At 43.8% G+C, this 16,681-nt stretch overlaps 1 protein-coding gene across 11 annotated transcripts in view; it reads left to right on the plus strand.

Moving 5' to 3' along the window:
• LOC119950570 (transcription elongation regulator 1-like protein) overlaps positions 1-16,681 on the plus strand; it is a 924,053-nt gene that overhangs the window by 577,192 nt on the left and 330,180 nt on the right. For all 11 annotated transcript variants that reach the window (XM_038773098.1, XM_038773095.1, XM_038773090.1 and 8 more), the window contains one exon: positions 1,473-1,561. In XM_038773098.1, coding sequence (XP_038629026.1) covers positions 1,473-1,561 — 89 coding nt within the window. The remainder of the gene's footprint in view (positions 1-1,472; positions 1,562-16,681) is intronic.

Raw genomic sequence — 16,681 nt, forward strand, 5'->3', positions numbered from 1 at the left:
CCCAGTAAATCCCGCGAAAGGCCTCTAACGAGATTTACCCGGCTTGCCACACCTCACGAGATCTAATGGGATCTAGGGAGAAGTCATGATTTGTGTCCCGTCCACAATGGGACTGAGTGAGGCCATGGCGGGGCAATCCCCTCTGAGGCTCCAAAATGAAAAAGAGTCCCGTTAGATAGTGGGGTCTTTCTTGGGGCTGCGAGCGCCGGGAAACACCCAGATAAAATGCGCTCCACATGGGACTCTGTTTCATTTCCGTTAAGTCGCAGCCAAAGTCACTGCTGGAGGATAAGGACACCTTTCTCCCTTTCTACTGTGTGCTCTCCATTCCTACTTATTTTTATCATACTTTTTAAATCGCTCCTGTCTTGAACTCTTGTAATTCCAGGTTTTAACAAGTATTTTGCTTTATTATCTTCCTTAAATTGTAAGAAGACTATTACCGAGTTGATTCATGTACATATTTTATGCATCCTTATGCTAAGGGGTTCAAATGGAGTGTTGATATTCGTCCTACACTCAGTGTCTATCTGTTTTGCTTAATATTTATCTAGTAATAATGCTGTGTTTCTGGCTCTCATGAATTAAAGAAGTGATTTTACATTGACAGTGTAATAACATTTAAATGAAATATTTAGCTGCATTTAGCCAGTTCTGGAGGTAGATGATAACAATATGTTGACTTTAAAAGACAGCATAGAATAAGATTACTATCGATCAACAGGGGAGGTGGTGGCGGCACAGTGGTATTGTCCCCTGACTGGAAAACCAGTCATCCAGGGTAATTCTCTCAGAGCCTGTTAAAATCCCACCATGACAGATGGTGGAATTTAAAAACTGAATAAAACATCCAGAATTAATAATAATAATAACCTTTATTGTCACAAGTAGGCTTACATTAACATTGCAATGAAGTTACTGTGAAACGCCCCGAGTCGCCACATTCCGGCGCCTGTTCGGGTACACGGAGGGAGAGCTAGAATGTCCAAATTACCTAACAGCACGTCTTTCAGGACTTGTGGGAGGAAACCGGAGCACCCAAAGGAAACCCACATAGCCACGAGGAGAAGGTGCAGACTCCGCACAGATAATGACCCAAGCCAGGAATCGAACCTGGAACCTGGGTGCTGTGAAGCAATAGTGCTAACCACTGTGCTACTATGCTGCCCTATGAAAGCCAATTGTCCCAAAAAAACAACTTGTTCACTGACGCCCTTCATATTGTGGTCACTCATTCCCAAGGGGCCTTTGCACAACTAGATTAGGAAGACCTGTTCTCTAGTTGGTTCCCCAACTTATTGTTGGGGAATATCATCTTATTTGAATTCCTGTGTTCATTCCAGTACCTTGAGTCAAGTTCACAGCAAAACTACAATAAAGGCATTATATTAATATAAGTTGTTATTGTTGGTGAAAGAGTTGTGGGGAAAACCCAGTTTTCAAATGTAATTTTATGTTTTTTATTAATTTAGAATGGCTCAAAGAAAGTAATTGGTGAGAAAGAAAGAGTACGTCACCAGACTAAGCCTGTAGCATCCACTCCTGTACCTGGATCCCCTTGGTAGGTTCATCTACAACCAAATATTGAAAATGTGTAAACCAGTTGGCAATTTCTTTTGAATGTTTAGATGGGTTCCAATCTTAATCATGTTGATATCTGAATTGCTGGTTTGGTTCTTTTTGCAGCAGGTCGACATGTGGTTGAAGACATTTTATTTTGAGTCAGTTATTGAAGTGCGCATAATTTCTTTCTAATTTTCCTTGATCAAAATTTCATACATATTTACATTCCAACAGCGATGTTGACGTGAAGTGATTTGAATCTGGACTAATTTTGTGGTTAAAGAGTGAAAGCTCAAACAGGGATCTGTGCCTGATCTAACCAGAGGAGATGGTTTCACTCCACTTCACTTTGGGATTAATTCAGGCCTTGACACAGAGTTGCACTTCACACAGCTACTAAACTAATGAGGCCAATTTTCCTCTGCCTTGCTCCCAAAATGCACCTGAAAAATAGGCTCAGTGTGGAGGGAACCCATTGCAAATCCTTTGCTGCCAATTTAATTTGAATGGCTGTGTCCTCAAACTTTGGGTGGCATTTTCTGGCCCTTTCCCGCTGGCGGGATCATCCGGTCATGCTGAAGGCGACCTCTCCCGTAACGTCTTTCCCAGCCACGGGACAGGCAAACCATGTAAATCGACATAGACATTGGCGGGATCGGAGGATTCCATTGGCAGCCTCCTTCACCGCCAGAAAACATGCTGTGCGGGGAGGGGCAGGGGGGCCGTATTGGAAAACCTTTGTCTATTACGTTTTGGGAGCTTACAGCTCAAGTGGGCTCAGCGATGTTAATTGTCTCCTCTAATAACACAGAGTGTGGTTCAAAGTCCAGCTACCCTTTAAAAACCTGATACTCACAACAGCTGAGGTGCTATTTTAGATTATATCAAACTGATATTGTCAAGGTAAATCTTTATTTTGAATTGAAATTCATTTTCCTGTTTCTGTACTAGTTGCGAACAACTGTTACTAATCTAATCTTAACAATGGAGGCATTTCCTTTTTGTGATATCATTTATTTGGAGCTAGCCAGGTGGCAACAGCTGCAAATCCTTTTGACAAATGGTGAAGCCTCTTTCCTGGGTCTCTCTTAAATCAGTAACTATTCTTCCCTCATCATCATCGAACAAAAGTCTCTATCCCTCAACCTTTCAGCTGTTTCACACCAAATTAAATAAATAAAGACGCATTACATTCAAACCAACCAATTATTCCTGTACCCATCATTCTTCAGATCAGTATATTCCAAATACACAGATATCTCAATAATAGATTATCAGCAATGCTCCATTAAACAATTCTGCCAGTGTGCCTCCGTAGAGAACAATAACTTCTAAAAAAGATTCAAAGTTCCAGTCGATAGCTGAACGAATGACATGACAGATGACACAGTTTTAAACTTTTACTGTAATAAATGACTGAACACAAATGACTAAACATATTTTCCTTTTGTAGGAAACAGAAAGGAATACTTTAAATAACAGAGTAATGTTCCCTCTTATACGTATTACACATCACTCACCACAGTCCATTTAGCAAATAATCCACAGTTGCTCCCATCTTCTACCGACTTCTGTATCCCCATTCTGCTGAGTAGTAACTTTGGGTGCCAATCTCCAGGCACTTTCTTCAGTTTTTAGAGTTCCTCACATTCTCCACTTAGAGTAAAGCCTGTTCTGATGATTATTCTGCCCCCTGGCCATGCCAAGCCAAATCTACCAGCATAATTAGATGGCTACAGGATGTGTTTCTTCAAACAACTCCCTCTAGCTGCAGTAGCTCATAAAGTCAAACAGCTTGTCTTCATCTGCTGACCACACAGAACATTTATCTGCCTATCTGTGAAATTCATTGATCTCCAGGGAAGCCTGTAAATTAATATCGAAAATGGCTTCCCGTTCTCTCCCCCCGGCAAGGTGATACAGTGGTTAGCACTACCGCCTCACAGCGTCATGGACCCTGGTTCAATTCCAGCCTCGGGGGACTGTTTGTGTGGAGTTTTGCACGTTCTGTCCGTATCATTGTGGGTTTTCTCCGGCTGCTCTGGTTTCCTCCCACAGTCCAAGGGATGTGCAGGTTAGGTGGATTGGCCATATAAAATTGACCCTTAGTGTTCAATGGTTAGGTGGGGTTACGGGGTTGTGGGTGAGTGGGTGCATTGTGGGCTCATTCAGAGGGTGAGTACAGATTTGATGGGCTGAATGGTCTCCTGTTTAGGATTTCCCTGTCAATGTGAAAACACATTAACCTTGCATTCAGGTGGAAATGCTAATTATCTGTCCTTGATCCCAACTGTGTTTCATCTTAGAAGTAAATGGACAGTGTACAGCTTAACTGTTACAATCCTGCAACTTCAACTTGGGGAGACTCAGATCAAGTCTACCCGTGGCAAACTCAGAAAGTGCTGCCATTGTCTCCAAGGGTAAACATGTTGCACATTTGTTTTACTAAAACAATCTAAGCTCTCCTGTAATTGCTAACAGTCAAACCATCAAAGATTATTGTCAGGCCATCTTCAGAATAGGTCACATGACCCCTTTTCATTCATCTTAAATTTAAAGCCACATGTCCAAAACATAATAATCTTATAAACCTCATAATTCTGAATCCCCATTCATTGATTCTCATTCAGCCCATCAAATCTATTCCTTCCAAGATTTACCACACCAATGTGGAGCAAAAAGAGCATAAAAATGTGTTGTAAATTGTGAGCATAGAAGAGAAAATCGGAACCTTGGTTGGGCAGAGTGGCTCTAGCTGGTTCAAAAATCCATGAACAGCTTCAGTACTTTGCCAGTTGCAGATTCTTTTTCCGACGTACATACTGATGAAGGAATTGCTGATGTATTTCATTGGGAAATCTGTGTATGTGAAATTTCAAAACACAAACCCCACTCATTCAATTGTGAGAACAGACCTGCAACCTGAAAACAAAAAGTTTGTTTTTACCGAGAAAGCTACTGCCAAAAGAAGCTTCAAACAGACCACAAGGGGACTTTAAAACATTGGGCAGGATTCTCTGGTTCCCCAGCCTCTGTTTCTTGGTTAATGTGTTTCTTGGCGGTGCGCGTTTGCCACCGCCATCGGCTTCTCTCTTCCCGCCGATGTCAATGGGTTTTTCTACTGAAGCAACTCCACGTCGCCGGGAAACTGGGGGTGCACTGCCGGTGGGAAAATAATAATCCCAACGTTCGGAGAATTACAGCTATTATTTTAGAAATAGAATGTTACCAAATGCAGGACTACACACTAGCCTCTTGCCTCTGGCCTGCAGAACTCTTTTAATTCTGTTGCTGTTCTGAAGGGCCTATTCATTCCCAGGTTTTACATTCTGTGTGGTCCGACATCCAGTAACGTCTGCCATATGCACTCACCATGTTAAAATGAGGGCCCAGACCAGTATGGGCACTAAGAAGCTCTACAGGTGGAACACTCTGTCAATAGTAGGAGAACAACACCTGTGTGATGTGACTGCACCCTCCGCCAAACAGAAGGAAATAGGGGAATGCAGTTCGAAAAGATTAAATATAAAAAATAATGTATGCTTTGGATTATTCTATTCCTTATTTGAGAGAGCTATGGTTAAGTTTTGTTTAAATTTGTTTATTTTAATTAAGAGTGAAAGTGAATAGTGTATGAAGTATTTCATTTAAATGTTAGATTTTACTGAAGTAGTTACATAAAAATAGGGTAGATACAAAATATATCACACAGAGTATTGCATATGCTTTTTTGTTTGATCATAACAAACCAACATTTGTGTATCTGATTCCCTGTCAGAAAATCAGATTCGGTGTGATTCCTGAAGCTGTGCTTAGAAACCACAAATCAAAGTCTGATTGCTTGAAGGCCATTGGTCACACAGGCCGAGATAAATTGAATCTGTAGTTTCCAGTTATTGATCTATGGCATTTTTCTTAAAAGAACATGATGCTTCAGATAGCAGAGTTTGGACATTAATGTATCAAAGTGAAATATTGCACAAGTCAATTTTCACAACATGTCCTCAAAATAACTATCTACCTACCACTGTCACCCATCAGTGACAGACGGAACCAACTAGAATAATGGCATGGTACCATTAAACCAGGACTCTGCTCTTTGCAAGATTGAGCAGTATTATTGAAAGGTGGCAGAACTAGCGCATTACTCTTCACAAGGCAAATGTCATCATGGAGGGTTGAATTTAGGGTGGCAGTGACATAGTGGTAATGTCACTAGACTAGTAATCTGGAGACCCAGACATGTGTTCAAATCGCACCATGGCAGCTGGTGGAATTTAATCATGAAGAAATCTGTAAATAAAAGCTAATCAAATGGCAACTACAAAACCATTGTTGATTGTAGTTCACTAATGCTGCTTAAGGAAGCAAATATGCCATCTTCACCTGGTCTGGCCTACATATGACACGAGACTCGCAGTAATGTGGTTGACTCTTAAATTCCCTTTGAAATGGCTTAGCAAGCCACTCAGTTGTATCAAACTTCTACAAAGCCTAAAGAATGGAATGAAACCCGGCATCACTCGAGGCACCAAAACCAATAATAGCACCCTGCAAAGTCCTCCTCACTAATATCTGAGGTAGTGTGCCACAGTACTGCCCCACCAACTATTTTAGCAATAGCTTGGCATTGTCATATGCACATAACCATACCTTATAGACAATGTCCCTGACACCACCATTACCATCTCTGAGTATGTCCTATCCCATGAACAAAGACACCCAGATCCCTTAGCTCAGACGCATTTTGAATCTGCTTTCCAGATCAGACCCACCAGAGGTGGCAGCACAGTGCTTTATAGTCGGGAGGGAGCAGTCCTGCAAGTCCTCAACATGAACTCTGAACCCCATGAAGTCTCATGGCATCAGATCAAACATGGGCAAGGAAAACCCCTGCTTGTTACCACCTACCACCCCTCTTCAGCTGTAAATAAGTCCTCTTCCATGTTGAACACCACTTGGAAGAAGCACCAAGGGTGTCAAGGGCACAGAATGTACTCTTGGTGGGGAATTAACAGTCATCACCAAGAGTGGCTTGATAGCACCAGTACTGACCGAGCTGGCTGAGTCCTGTAGTTGCTGCACTGAGTCTTCGGCAAATGGAAAGCAGATTCAAAATGCGTCTGAGCAAAGGGATCTGTGTGTATTTGTTCATGAATCACAGAAAGTCAGTGTGCAGGTGCAGAATGTAATAAAAAAGTCAATTGGAATTTTAGCGTTTATTGCAAAAGGTCGAGAGTATAAAAGTAGAGAAGTGTTGTTGCAATTGTCTAGGGTGTTGGTGACCCCCACATCTGGAGTATTGGTGGGATTCTTCGGAAACCAGTGGGGTGGGCAATTCCGACACGAAGGAGTAGCGTGAACCACTTCGGCGTCGGGCCGCCACGAAGGTGCGGAATCCTCGGCACCTTCAGGGGCTAGGATGGCGCTGACGTGGTTTATGCTGCACCGGCCGGCGCGGAAGGGGCTTGACGCCATGGCAATCGGCGCCGAAGGGCCTACGCTGGCCGGCACGAGTTGGCCGGCGTCATCCCAGCTCATGCGCGGAGGGGGTTCATCTCCGCACCGACCATCGCGGACCAGTACACCAGCCGGCGCAGAGGAATAGAGTGCCCCCACGGCACAGGCCCGCCCACGGATCGGTGGGCTCCGATCGCGGGCCAGGCCACCATGGGGGCACCCCCAAGGGCCAGAACCCCCCCCCCCCACCCGAGGACCCCGTAGGCCGCCCGCGGAGCCAGGTCCCACCGTAAGTACTTGTTGTAACATATGCCGCATACGCCGGCGGGACCTGCCGAAAATGGACGGCCACTCGGCCCATCGCAGGCCGGAGAAACGCCGGGGGGGGGGGCGCTGCCAGCGCCCGCCAACCGGCGCGGCGTGATTCCCGCCCCCGCCAAAAAATCCCCGGTGCCGGAGAATTCAGCAGCCGGCGGGGGCGGGATTCACACCGCCCCCCTCCGCCCCGGCGATTCTCTGACCCGGCGGGGGGGTCAGAGAATCCCACCCATTGTGCCCAGTATGTTCTCTATTTTGAGGAACGATGAGGTGGCATTGGAGGCAGTTGAGAGGAGGTTTACCAGATTGATTCCAGGGATGGAAGGGTTGACGTATGAGGAGAGATTGAACATAGAACATAGAACAGTACAGCACAGAACAGGCCCTTCGGCCCTCGATGTTGTGCCGAACAATGATCACCCCACTTAAACCCACGTAACCCGTATACCCGTAACCCAACAATCCCCCCATTAACCTTACACTACGGGCAATTTAGCATGGCCAATCCACCTAACCCGCACATCTTTGGACTGTGGGAGGAAACCGGAGAACCCAGAGGAAACCCACGCACACACGGGGAGGACGTGCAGACTCCACACAGACAGCGACCCAGCCAGGAATCGAACCTGGGACCCTGGAGCTGTGAAGCATTGATGCTAACCACCATGCTACCGTGAGGCCTTAAGTTGAGACTCATACTCGCTGGAGTTTTGAAGAATGAGAGGGGATGTGTTCGAGGTATATAAAATACTAAGAGGGATTTATAAAGAAAACAAAGAGCAATGTTTTCCCATTGTGGGGCAATCTGGAATAAGAAGTCACAGATATAGGTTTAGAGAAGGTTGATTTAAAACTGAAATGAGGAGGAATTACTTCTCGCAGATGGTGGTGAATTTGTGGAACTTGCTGCCCCATAGTGCGGTGGACTCTAAATCATTGAATGGTTTCAAGAAGGAGATAGATATATTTTTGATTTTAAAGAAACAGGTTAAAAGGATATGGGGATTTGAGACCAGAAAGACATCAGCCATAATCTAATTAAAATGGCGGAGCAGGCTCAAAAGGCTGAGTTACCTTCTTCTGCTCCTAACTCCTATGTGAGAGAACTAAAAAGAAGAAAAAACGTACTTTACCTCATCCTCACCAATCTACCTTTCACAGATATATCTATCCATGATAGTATTAGTAGGACTGACCACCACGCTCTCCACCATGTTGTGTGGCACCACCAATGTGCTAAATAGGATAGATTTTGAACAGACCAAGAAACTCAAAACTGGGCATTCATGAGGAGCTGTGGGACTTATGCTGCAGCAACAGAATTGCATACAACCATAACCTGTAACATCATGGCCTGGCAAATCTCCCACTCTACCATTATCATCAAGCCAGGGGATCAACGCTGGTTCAAAGAAGAGTGCATGCGGGAGAAGTGCCACGCATACTTAAAAATGAGGTGTCAACTTGGTGAAGCTATAACACAGGAATACTTGCATGCCAATCAATGTAAGCAACCAATGGATTAGATTTAAGCTCCACAATCCTGCACATTCAGTGATGAACAGTAGAGGGCAAGTAAACAACTAACAGCAGGAGGCTCCAGAAATATCCCCATTCTCAATCATGGGGGAGCACATACAATGCAAAAGACAAGGCTGAAGCATTTTCAACCATCATCACCCACAAGTGCCAAGTGCCAGGTAGATGATCACTTTCGGCCACCTGTTGAGATCCCCAGCATTACAGATGCTAATTATTAGCCAATATGATTCAGAACTGTGATATGAAGCAACTAGATACTGAAAGGATTGTGAACCCTGACAACATTCCAGCAATGGTACTGAAGACTTGTTAACCAGAAGTTGACGCTCTCCTAGCCACATTGTTCCAGTATAACTACAAACTGTACTCAGCGTGGCAATTTGGAAAATTGCCCAGGCAGGTCTTTCCACAAGAAGTATTGACAGTGCCATTAAGTGGTAATCATCAGCAATAACCTGCTCCCTAATGCTCAGTTTGGGTTCCACCAAGGCCTCTAAATCTCTGATCTCATTACAGCCTAGGTTAAAACAGAGACAAATGAGCTGAACTCAAGGTGTGAGAGTGGTTATCCTTGACATTAATGCAGCATTTGACCGAGTATGACATCAAGGAGCCCCAGCAAAACTGAAGTCAATGGGATTTTGGGGGGGTAAGTTCTCCACTGGTTAGAATCAAACCTAGCAAAAATGTTGTGGTTGTTGGGGTCAATCATCTCAGCCCAAGGACATCACTACAGGAGTTCCTCAGGATAGGGTGCTAGGTCCAACGGTCTTCAGTTGCTTCATCAATGACCTTCCCTCCATTATAAGGGCAGAAGTGGGGAGGTTCACAGATGATTGCATAATGTTCAGCACCATTTGAGACTCTTCAGACACTGAAGCAGTACGTGTCCACATGGAGTAAGATCTTAATAAAAGCAAATTACTGCGGGTGCTGGAATCTGAAACGAAAGAGAAAATGCTGGAAAATCTCAGCAAGTCTGGCAGCATCTGTAGGGAGAGAAAAGAGCTAACGTTTTGAGTCCGATGACTCTTTGTCAAAGCTAGCAGACAGAGAGAGTGGGAAATATTTATACTGTGGAGTGAGAATGAAAGATGAGACATAGCCACAGAAACCCAGGGAAACCGAGTGCTAATGGCCACAGATACCAAGTGGAAAGAGTGTTAATGGCAGTCCCCAGAGAGGACAAAAGATGTGAAAGGAGTAAGATCTTAATTACATTCAGGTTTGGGTTGAAAAGTGACAAGTAAGATTCAGGTCACAAAAATGCCAGGCAATGACCACCTCAAACATGAGAGAATCATCTCTGTTGAGATTGTCTTTGGCCTACTGGATTAATCCCTAGTCTTCAAAAATTCTGTACCCAATCAAGGGAGAGTCATCGGGAGACTCCCTGATAATTCTCTCATGCCCCTCCCTGCTCCTTCTTGTATGGCACTCCTTCCCTGTTACCCCCCAAATATCCCAGCCATGGCAGGATGAGGCCCTTATGTGAATACTTAAGGGCCTCAGCTGGTCGCCCTCTGGGATGGTTGCCTTCCACCCTTCCTGCCCCGAGTTTGATCAGGAGTGTGGTGGGGGGTTGGAGGCGGGGGGGGGGGGGGGGGGGGGGGGGGGGGTGCAAGAGGTAGGTAAGCAATGAGGTCTGTATCTCCCATCTTCCTGCTCAATCAAATTCCCCCCCACCCCTCACACACAGACACCTCTGAATTCAACTCCAGAGGGGAATTAAATGCCACCAATTGTATTCAATGCCCACCATGAATACTGTTCTCTAGCCACTGACTCCATTCATCTCCTGCCAATTGTTACCGCTAGACTTTATGATTCCAAAGCTCTCCTGGCAGACCTCCCATTTTCCAGTCTCCGTAAACTTAAGCTTTTCTAAAACTCTCTGCCGATTTCCTAAGTCCAATTCATCCACTACCCCGATGCACCCGGGCCTACATTGTCTTTCTGCTAAACAGCACCTCTATTTTAAAATTCTCATCCTCGTCTTCAAATCCTTCTGTGGTCTCACCCCTCCTTATCTTTGTAACTTATTCCAGCCCTCAACCCTCCGACATATGTTCGTTCCATCCAGTTCTGGTTTCTTATTATTGACAAGTGATTTCAATCAATCCATCATTGCTGGCAGAGCCTTTAGTTGCCTAAGCCCTACGTTCTGGAATTCACCCTGTAAACCTGTCCACTTCAGTGCCTCTCTTTTCTCCTTTTAAAACATTACTTAAAATGTTCTTTCACCAAGCTGTTGGTCACCTATCCTAATATTTCACCATGTGGCTCAGTGTCTAATTTTGTTTGATAATGCTTCTTCGGCGCACTTAGGGATATTTTGATACATTAAGGGGGCTACATATATCATTGAAGGTCAGCGCGTCCAAGATATTGAAGGGTACTGACTTCCAGATGAATGAGAGTGGGCCCCACCAGGACTTGGGCCCTGACCAAGCAAGTAGCCTAGAACCCCAAAGAGAGATGTTTTTGTTTAAATAATTCCTTATACATGGAACCAAGGGGCAGGGACTGTGGTCGCCTTCCCTCCCACATGACAGCAACTGCAAATCTTCGAGCCAATGGAAGATGTGATGTTCGACTGGCACCTGCACTCACCTGCCCCATTCAAATTGCTTGCCCTTCCACTGATATTGCAAATCATGTTATGTTAGCTGGTGTAAGCCTGCCTTAACCATCAAAATTTCACCTCAGGGAGTTTCTGTTTGTTGTCTAAACTTATTTGATGTGTTTCTGTTTCAAATTCACTCAAATCTGACAACATTAAAGGAGATTATTGACAAGTGAGATTAAATATTACTCTGCAACATTAAATCGCTAATCCTGCTGAATAAACTGGAGGGCAATCTTTAAGGGAGCAATAATATGCAGTTTTTAATTCATTTTATCGTATTGCAGCAGTGCACCCTCTGACATTGTATGTCATTTCTATTAGCTAACTTTGCAAATAATTCTCCCATCCCAAGAAAGTGCTTAATACTGTCAGGTGCCAACGTTTGGCAAATACTGTATCAATCAGTTTAACATTAACCTTTGTCTGTATAGCAAAGGCGACATCAGTGAACATACTTGTCAGTGAAAACAAATGGCAGCAGAATCAATCCAAAGAGGTGAAGGGAGAAGCAACTTTTGACTTTATTGCCATTGCAAGAGGAAAGTGCTGTACCTTTTAGAAGGAGTAATTTGCACTATGCTAGTTAAATTCTAATTAGTCTGGCAGACAGACAGTTTGCACTATGTCACTATTTCAAAGCAGAACAGACCAATATTTAACCCTCATCCAGCTGCGAAAAAAAATCTGCTTACTATGGCATTGCTGAAGGCCTGAGGTGGGGGAAAGGGGTGGGAGGGCAGTGGAGGTTCAAACTGGAAGTTACCGTACCTCAAAAATTACCTAATTCGCTGCATCGTAATTTAAAGTCAGGGAATGTGTAATATGAGATTGGATTTTATGCGCCCATGGCGGGTGTGAATGCAGGAGATGCCTGTAAAATGTCAAGACTTCATGCTCACAACCATCCCACCACCACCCCACCCATGCCATAATTTTACTTGTAACAGGGGAGGTGTCAGGTGGCCCGCCTGCTCATGTGTCAATTGAGGCCAATTGGGTGGCATAGTGGCACAGTGGTTACCACTGCTGCCTCACAGTGCTAGGGACCTGATTCTGGCCTTGGGTAACTGTGTGGAGTTTACACATTCTCCCTGTGGATGCGTGGGTTTCCTCCGGGTGCTCCGGTTTCCTCCCACAGTCCAAAGATGTGCAGGTTAGCTAGATTGGCAATGCTAAAATTGCCCTATGATGTCCAAAGATGTGCAGGTTAGGTGAGGTTACAGAGATGGGGCGGCGGAATGGACCAAGGTAGGGGCTCTTTCAGAGGGTCGGTGCAGACTCTATGGGCCAAAAGACCTCCTTCTGCACTGCAGGGATTCTACGGATTTCTATAAATGTGGCCAATTAATGGGATTTAACCAATGGCAGGAGAGGACCACACCAAATATCCAGTCTGGCAGTGTATATTGCACAGGCCTGCAACAGAAGTGACCCAGTTCATTCTCCACTGTCCACGCCCCAAACACCAACCATTCCCATAAGGGTCTAGAACATGTTGGGTGAATGTGGGATGGAGTGCAATACCACCCACACAATGGTGTAAGAGAGGACATGAATCTGCCCTAGGGTCAGTCGAGTGTTGTAGAGTCATGTGTACCAACAAGCATGGAGATATCTCCGAGCTGGTACCCTTTACTGTATGTTTGTAAACAGTTCTAAGAGTCAACCAGACTTTCAGTTAAACTATGTATGGCTACAAAGATTTTTTCAGACCTGCCAGACTGTAGCTAGCAACGTACAACATGGTGACAGCTTATGGAAAGACCCAGGATATCGCAGAAAATGCAGAGAAAGGCTAAAATGCTTGAAAACTGAGAAAAAAGTTCAGCAAAGCAGTCTGACCTGAGAACAAGCTCCAGAAGCAGAAGCGCACAGGACAAATCGCTGGGAAAAGGCTCCAAAGAAACACTTGCAATCTGTCGGCAGAAGTTTAGAATTCCTTACTGCAGTAGAATCTCTCTTGGCTGCCCAACATCTAATTCCAGAGTGCAGAGTCCACATTCCAATAGGGGGTGCACTAAATCTTTTAAAATTCAAGGCCACAGCATGTCCTGAGAAGTTTTAAATAATTCAGTCAGGATTGCAGTTGAAGAACCCAAACTCCAAACTCACTCTGAAACAGAAAAAGAAATTATTCAATAATCTGGGAGAATCATGACTTCTAAACTCAGCTGAGAGAAAGTAAAAGCCAAGGTCGGCTGATTCATGACTTTGAAGCTAAACACTGAATAAGAGAACTCCGCAGGTAATCAGTCCAGGCAGCCATTGTTGAATTTTTGATTCAAACTGAGAGCGATTTCCATTATAGCAGAGCCTGCCAAAACCAGCAAGCATGAGAAATCCCATTGTCTCCAAATGGATGATGATGTCCTCTTCAAATTCAGAAAGCTCTTAAAGCAGAATCTACACTTTTAAGAATTTAATCACGAATCACAATTTGGACTTTTCCAAGGGCCAAATCTAATGGAAAATTTGGCATTCTTGAAGAGAATTTTTAAATGATCAGAGTATGTTACATCTAAGTAGAAAAATGTCCACATCGATACCCTTTTATTCTGTCTCGGTGAACTTGCGGATGAAATAATTCTAAAGCAAGGTATTGATGAACCATCAACCAGCTTTAATCAAATGTTAAAATCCTTTGACAAATATTTTAAACTTCAAATTGAGGAGCTTAGAAAGAGGTATATTAAACCACCGGTAAAGTTACGAAAATATACACTTTAGGAAACCCCAGCACATTACCTGAACTGCAACACCAGAGAGCAATGTGGAGCAATCAGCTGACTTTGAATGAAGGAAAGCTATCTGATGAAGTCCAAAATACAAAACGCTGCAAAGGAAAATGAAATAAGATTGGAAAATGTTTGCGCCAAAGCTGAATTAGAAGATTTGAATCACAAAATTGAAGCTGAGTATATACTTTTTGAAGTGGGGACCAGAGGGCTTATAATAGAAGGTTTAATATAAAAATACTTTAATAATTCTAAAATAAATGTAGGAATTATGAGGGTTCCTTTCCTAAATATGTTTGGACACTTGACCAAAAGGGCTCTGGGGATTCTGGCTCAACAGCTAGCAATAACAGCCTTCACAGCCTGTATAAACATATTATTCATTATTATAGAGGAAGGAGATGAGTGGAACTGAAGACCAGATAAGGCAGTTGAACATAAGAACATAAGAACTAGGGGCAGGAGTAGGCCATCTGGCCCCTCGAGCCTGCTCCGCCATTCAATGACATCATGGCTGATCTTTTGTGGACTCAGCTCCACTTTCCGGCCCGAACACCATAACCCTTAATCCCTTTATTCTTCAAAAAACTATCTATCTTTATCTTAAAAACATTTAATGAAGGAGCCTCAACTGCTCCACTGGGCAAGGAATTCCATAGATTCACAACCCTTTGGGTGAAGAAGTTCCTCCTAAACTCAGTCCAAAATCTACTTCCCCTTATTTTGAGGCTATGCCACCTAGTTCTGCTTTCATCCGCCAGTGGAAATAACCTGCCTGCATCTATCCTATCTATTCCCTTCATAATTTTATATGTTTCTATAAGATGATCCCTGCATCCTTCTGAATTCCAACGAGTACAGTCCTGTCTACTCAACCTCTCCTCATAATCCAATCCCTTCAGCTCTGGGATTAACCTAGTGAATCTCCTCCATATTACCCTACAGCACCAGTAAGTCCTTTCTCAGGTAAGGAGACCAAAACTGAACACAATACTCCAGGTGTGGCCTCACTAATACCTTATACAATTGCAGCATAACCTCCCTAGTCTTAAACTCCATCCCTCCAGCATTGAAGGACAAAACTCCATTTGCCTTCTGAATCACATGTTGCACCTGTAAACCTACTTTTTGCGACTCATGCACCAGCACACCCAGGCCTTTCTGCACAGCAGCATGTTTCAATATTTTATCATTTAAATAATAATTCCTTTTGCTGGTATTCCTACCAAAATGGATAACCTCACATTTGTCAACATTGTATTCCATCTGCCAGACCCTAGCCCATTCACTTAACCTATCCAAATCCCTCGGCAGACTTCCGGTATCTTCTGCACTTTTTGCTTTACCACTCATCTTAGTGTCATCTGCAAACTTGGACACATTGCACTTGGTCCCCAACTCCAAATCATCTATGTAAACAACACTGAGGGACACCACTAGCTACTGATTAGCAACCAAAGAAACACCCATTGATCCCCAGTCTTTGCTTTCTATTGATTAACTAATCCTCTATCCATGCATCTTTATCTTATGCAGCAACCTTTTGTGTGGCACTTTGTCAAACTTTTCTGGAAATCCAGATATACCACATCCATTAGCTCCCCGTTATCTACCGCACTGGTAATGTCCTCAAAAAATTCCACTAAATTAGTTCGACATGACCTGCCCTTCATGAACCCATGCTGCATCTGCCCAATGGGACTATTTCCATCCAGATGCCTCGCTATTTCTTCCTTGATGATAGATTCCATCATCTTCCTGACTACCGAAGTTAAGCTAACTGGTCTATAATTACCCGCTTTCTGCTTACCTCCTTTTTAAAACAGTGGTGTCACGTTTGCTAATTTCCAATCCGCCGGGATCACCCCAGAGTCGAGTGAATTTTGGTAAATTATCACTTGTGCATTTGCAATTTCCCTAGCCATCTCTTTTAGCACTCTGGGATGCATTCCATCAGGGCCAGGAGACTTGTCTACCTTTAGCCCCATTAGCTTGCCCATCACTACCTCCTTAGTGATAACAATCATCTCAAGGTCCTCACCTGCCTTAGCCTCATTTCCATCAGTCACTGGCATGTTATTTGTGTCTTCCACTGTGAAGACTTATGGGCCAGGGTTTAGAGAACCCCAAAGTGTATCATGGAGTTCACCTGACACACAACTTTTACTAGATTGTGGTATGGGGAGCACACGGCCCACTCTACAGGTGTGGTACAGCAGAAATGGAAAATTATTTTTTAAAGCAAAACAATGTTTATTCTATGAACTCAAGTTAACCTTTTTAAACCATGCAGTGAGCATCTTAGCAACCATTGATTCAAATACAACCCCCAAAGACTACAATACTAAGTAAACCTTTAAGCTTTCCTTTTTAACATCCATACGACTTAAAACACCTTTTACCAGAAGCACATCAGGTTAAAGTCACTACTGTT

Source organism: Scyliorhinus canicula, chromosome 16 (assembly GCF_902713615.1).
Source record: "Scyliorhinus canicula chromosome 16, sScyCan1.1, whole genome shotgun sequence".
Classification (NCBI taxonomy): domain Eukaryota; kingdom Metazoa; phylum Chordata; class Chondrichthyes; order Carcharhiniformes; family Scyliorhinidae; genus Scyliorhinus; species Scyliorhinus canicula.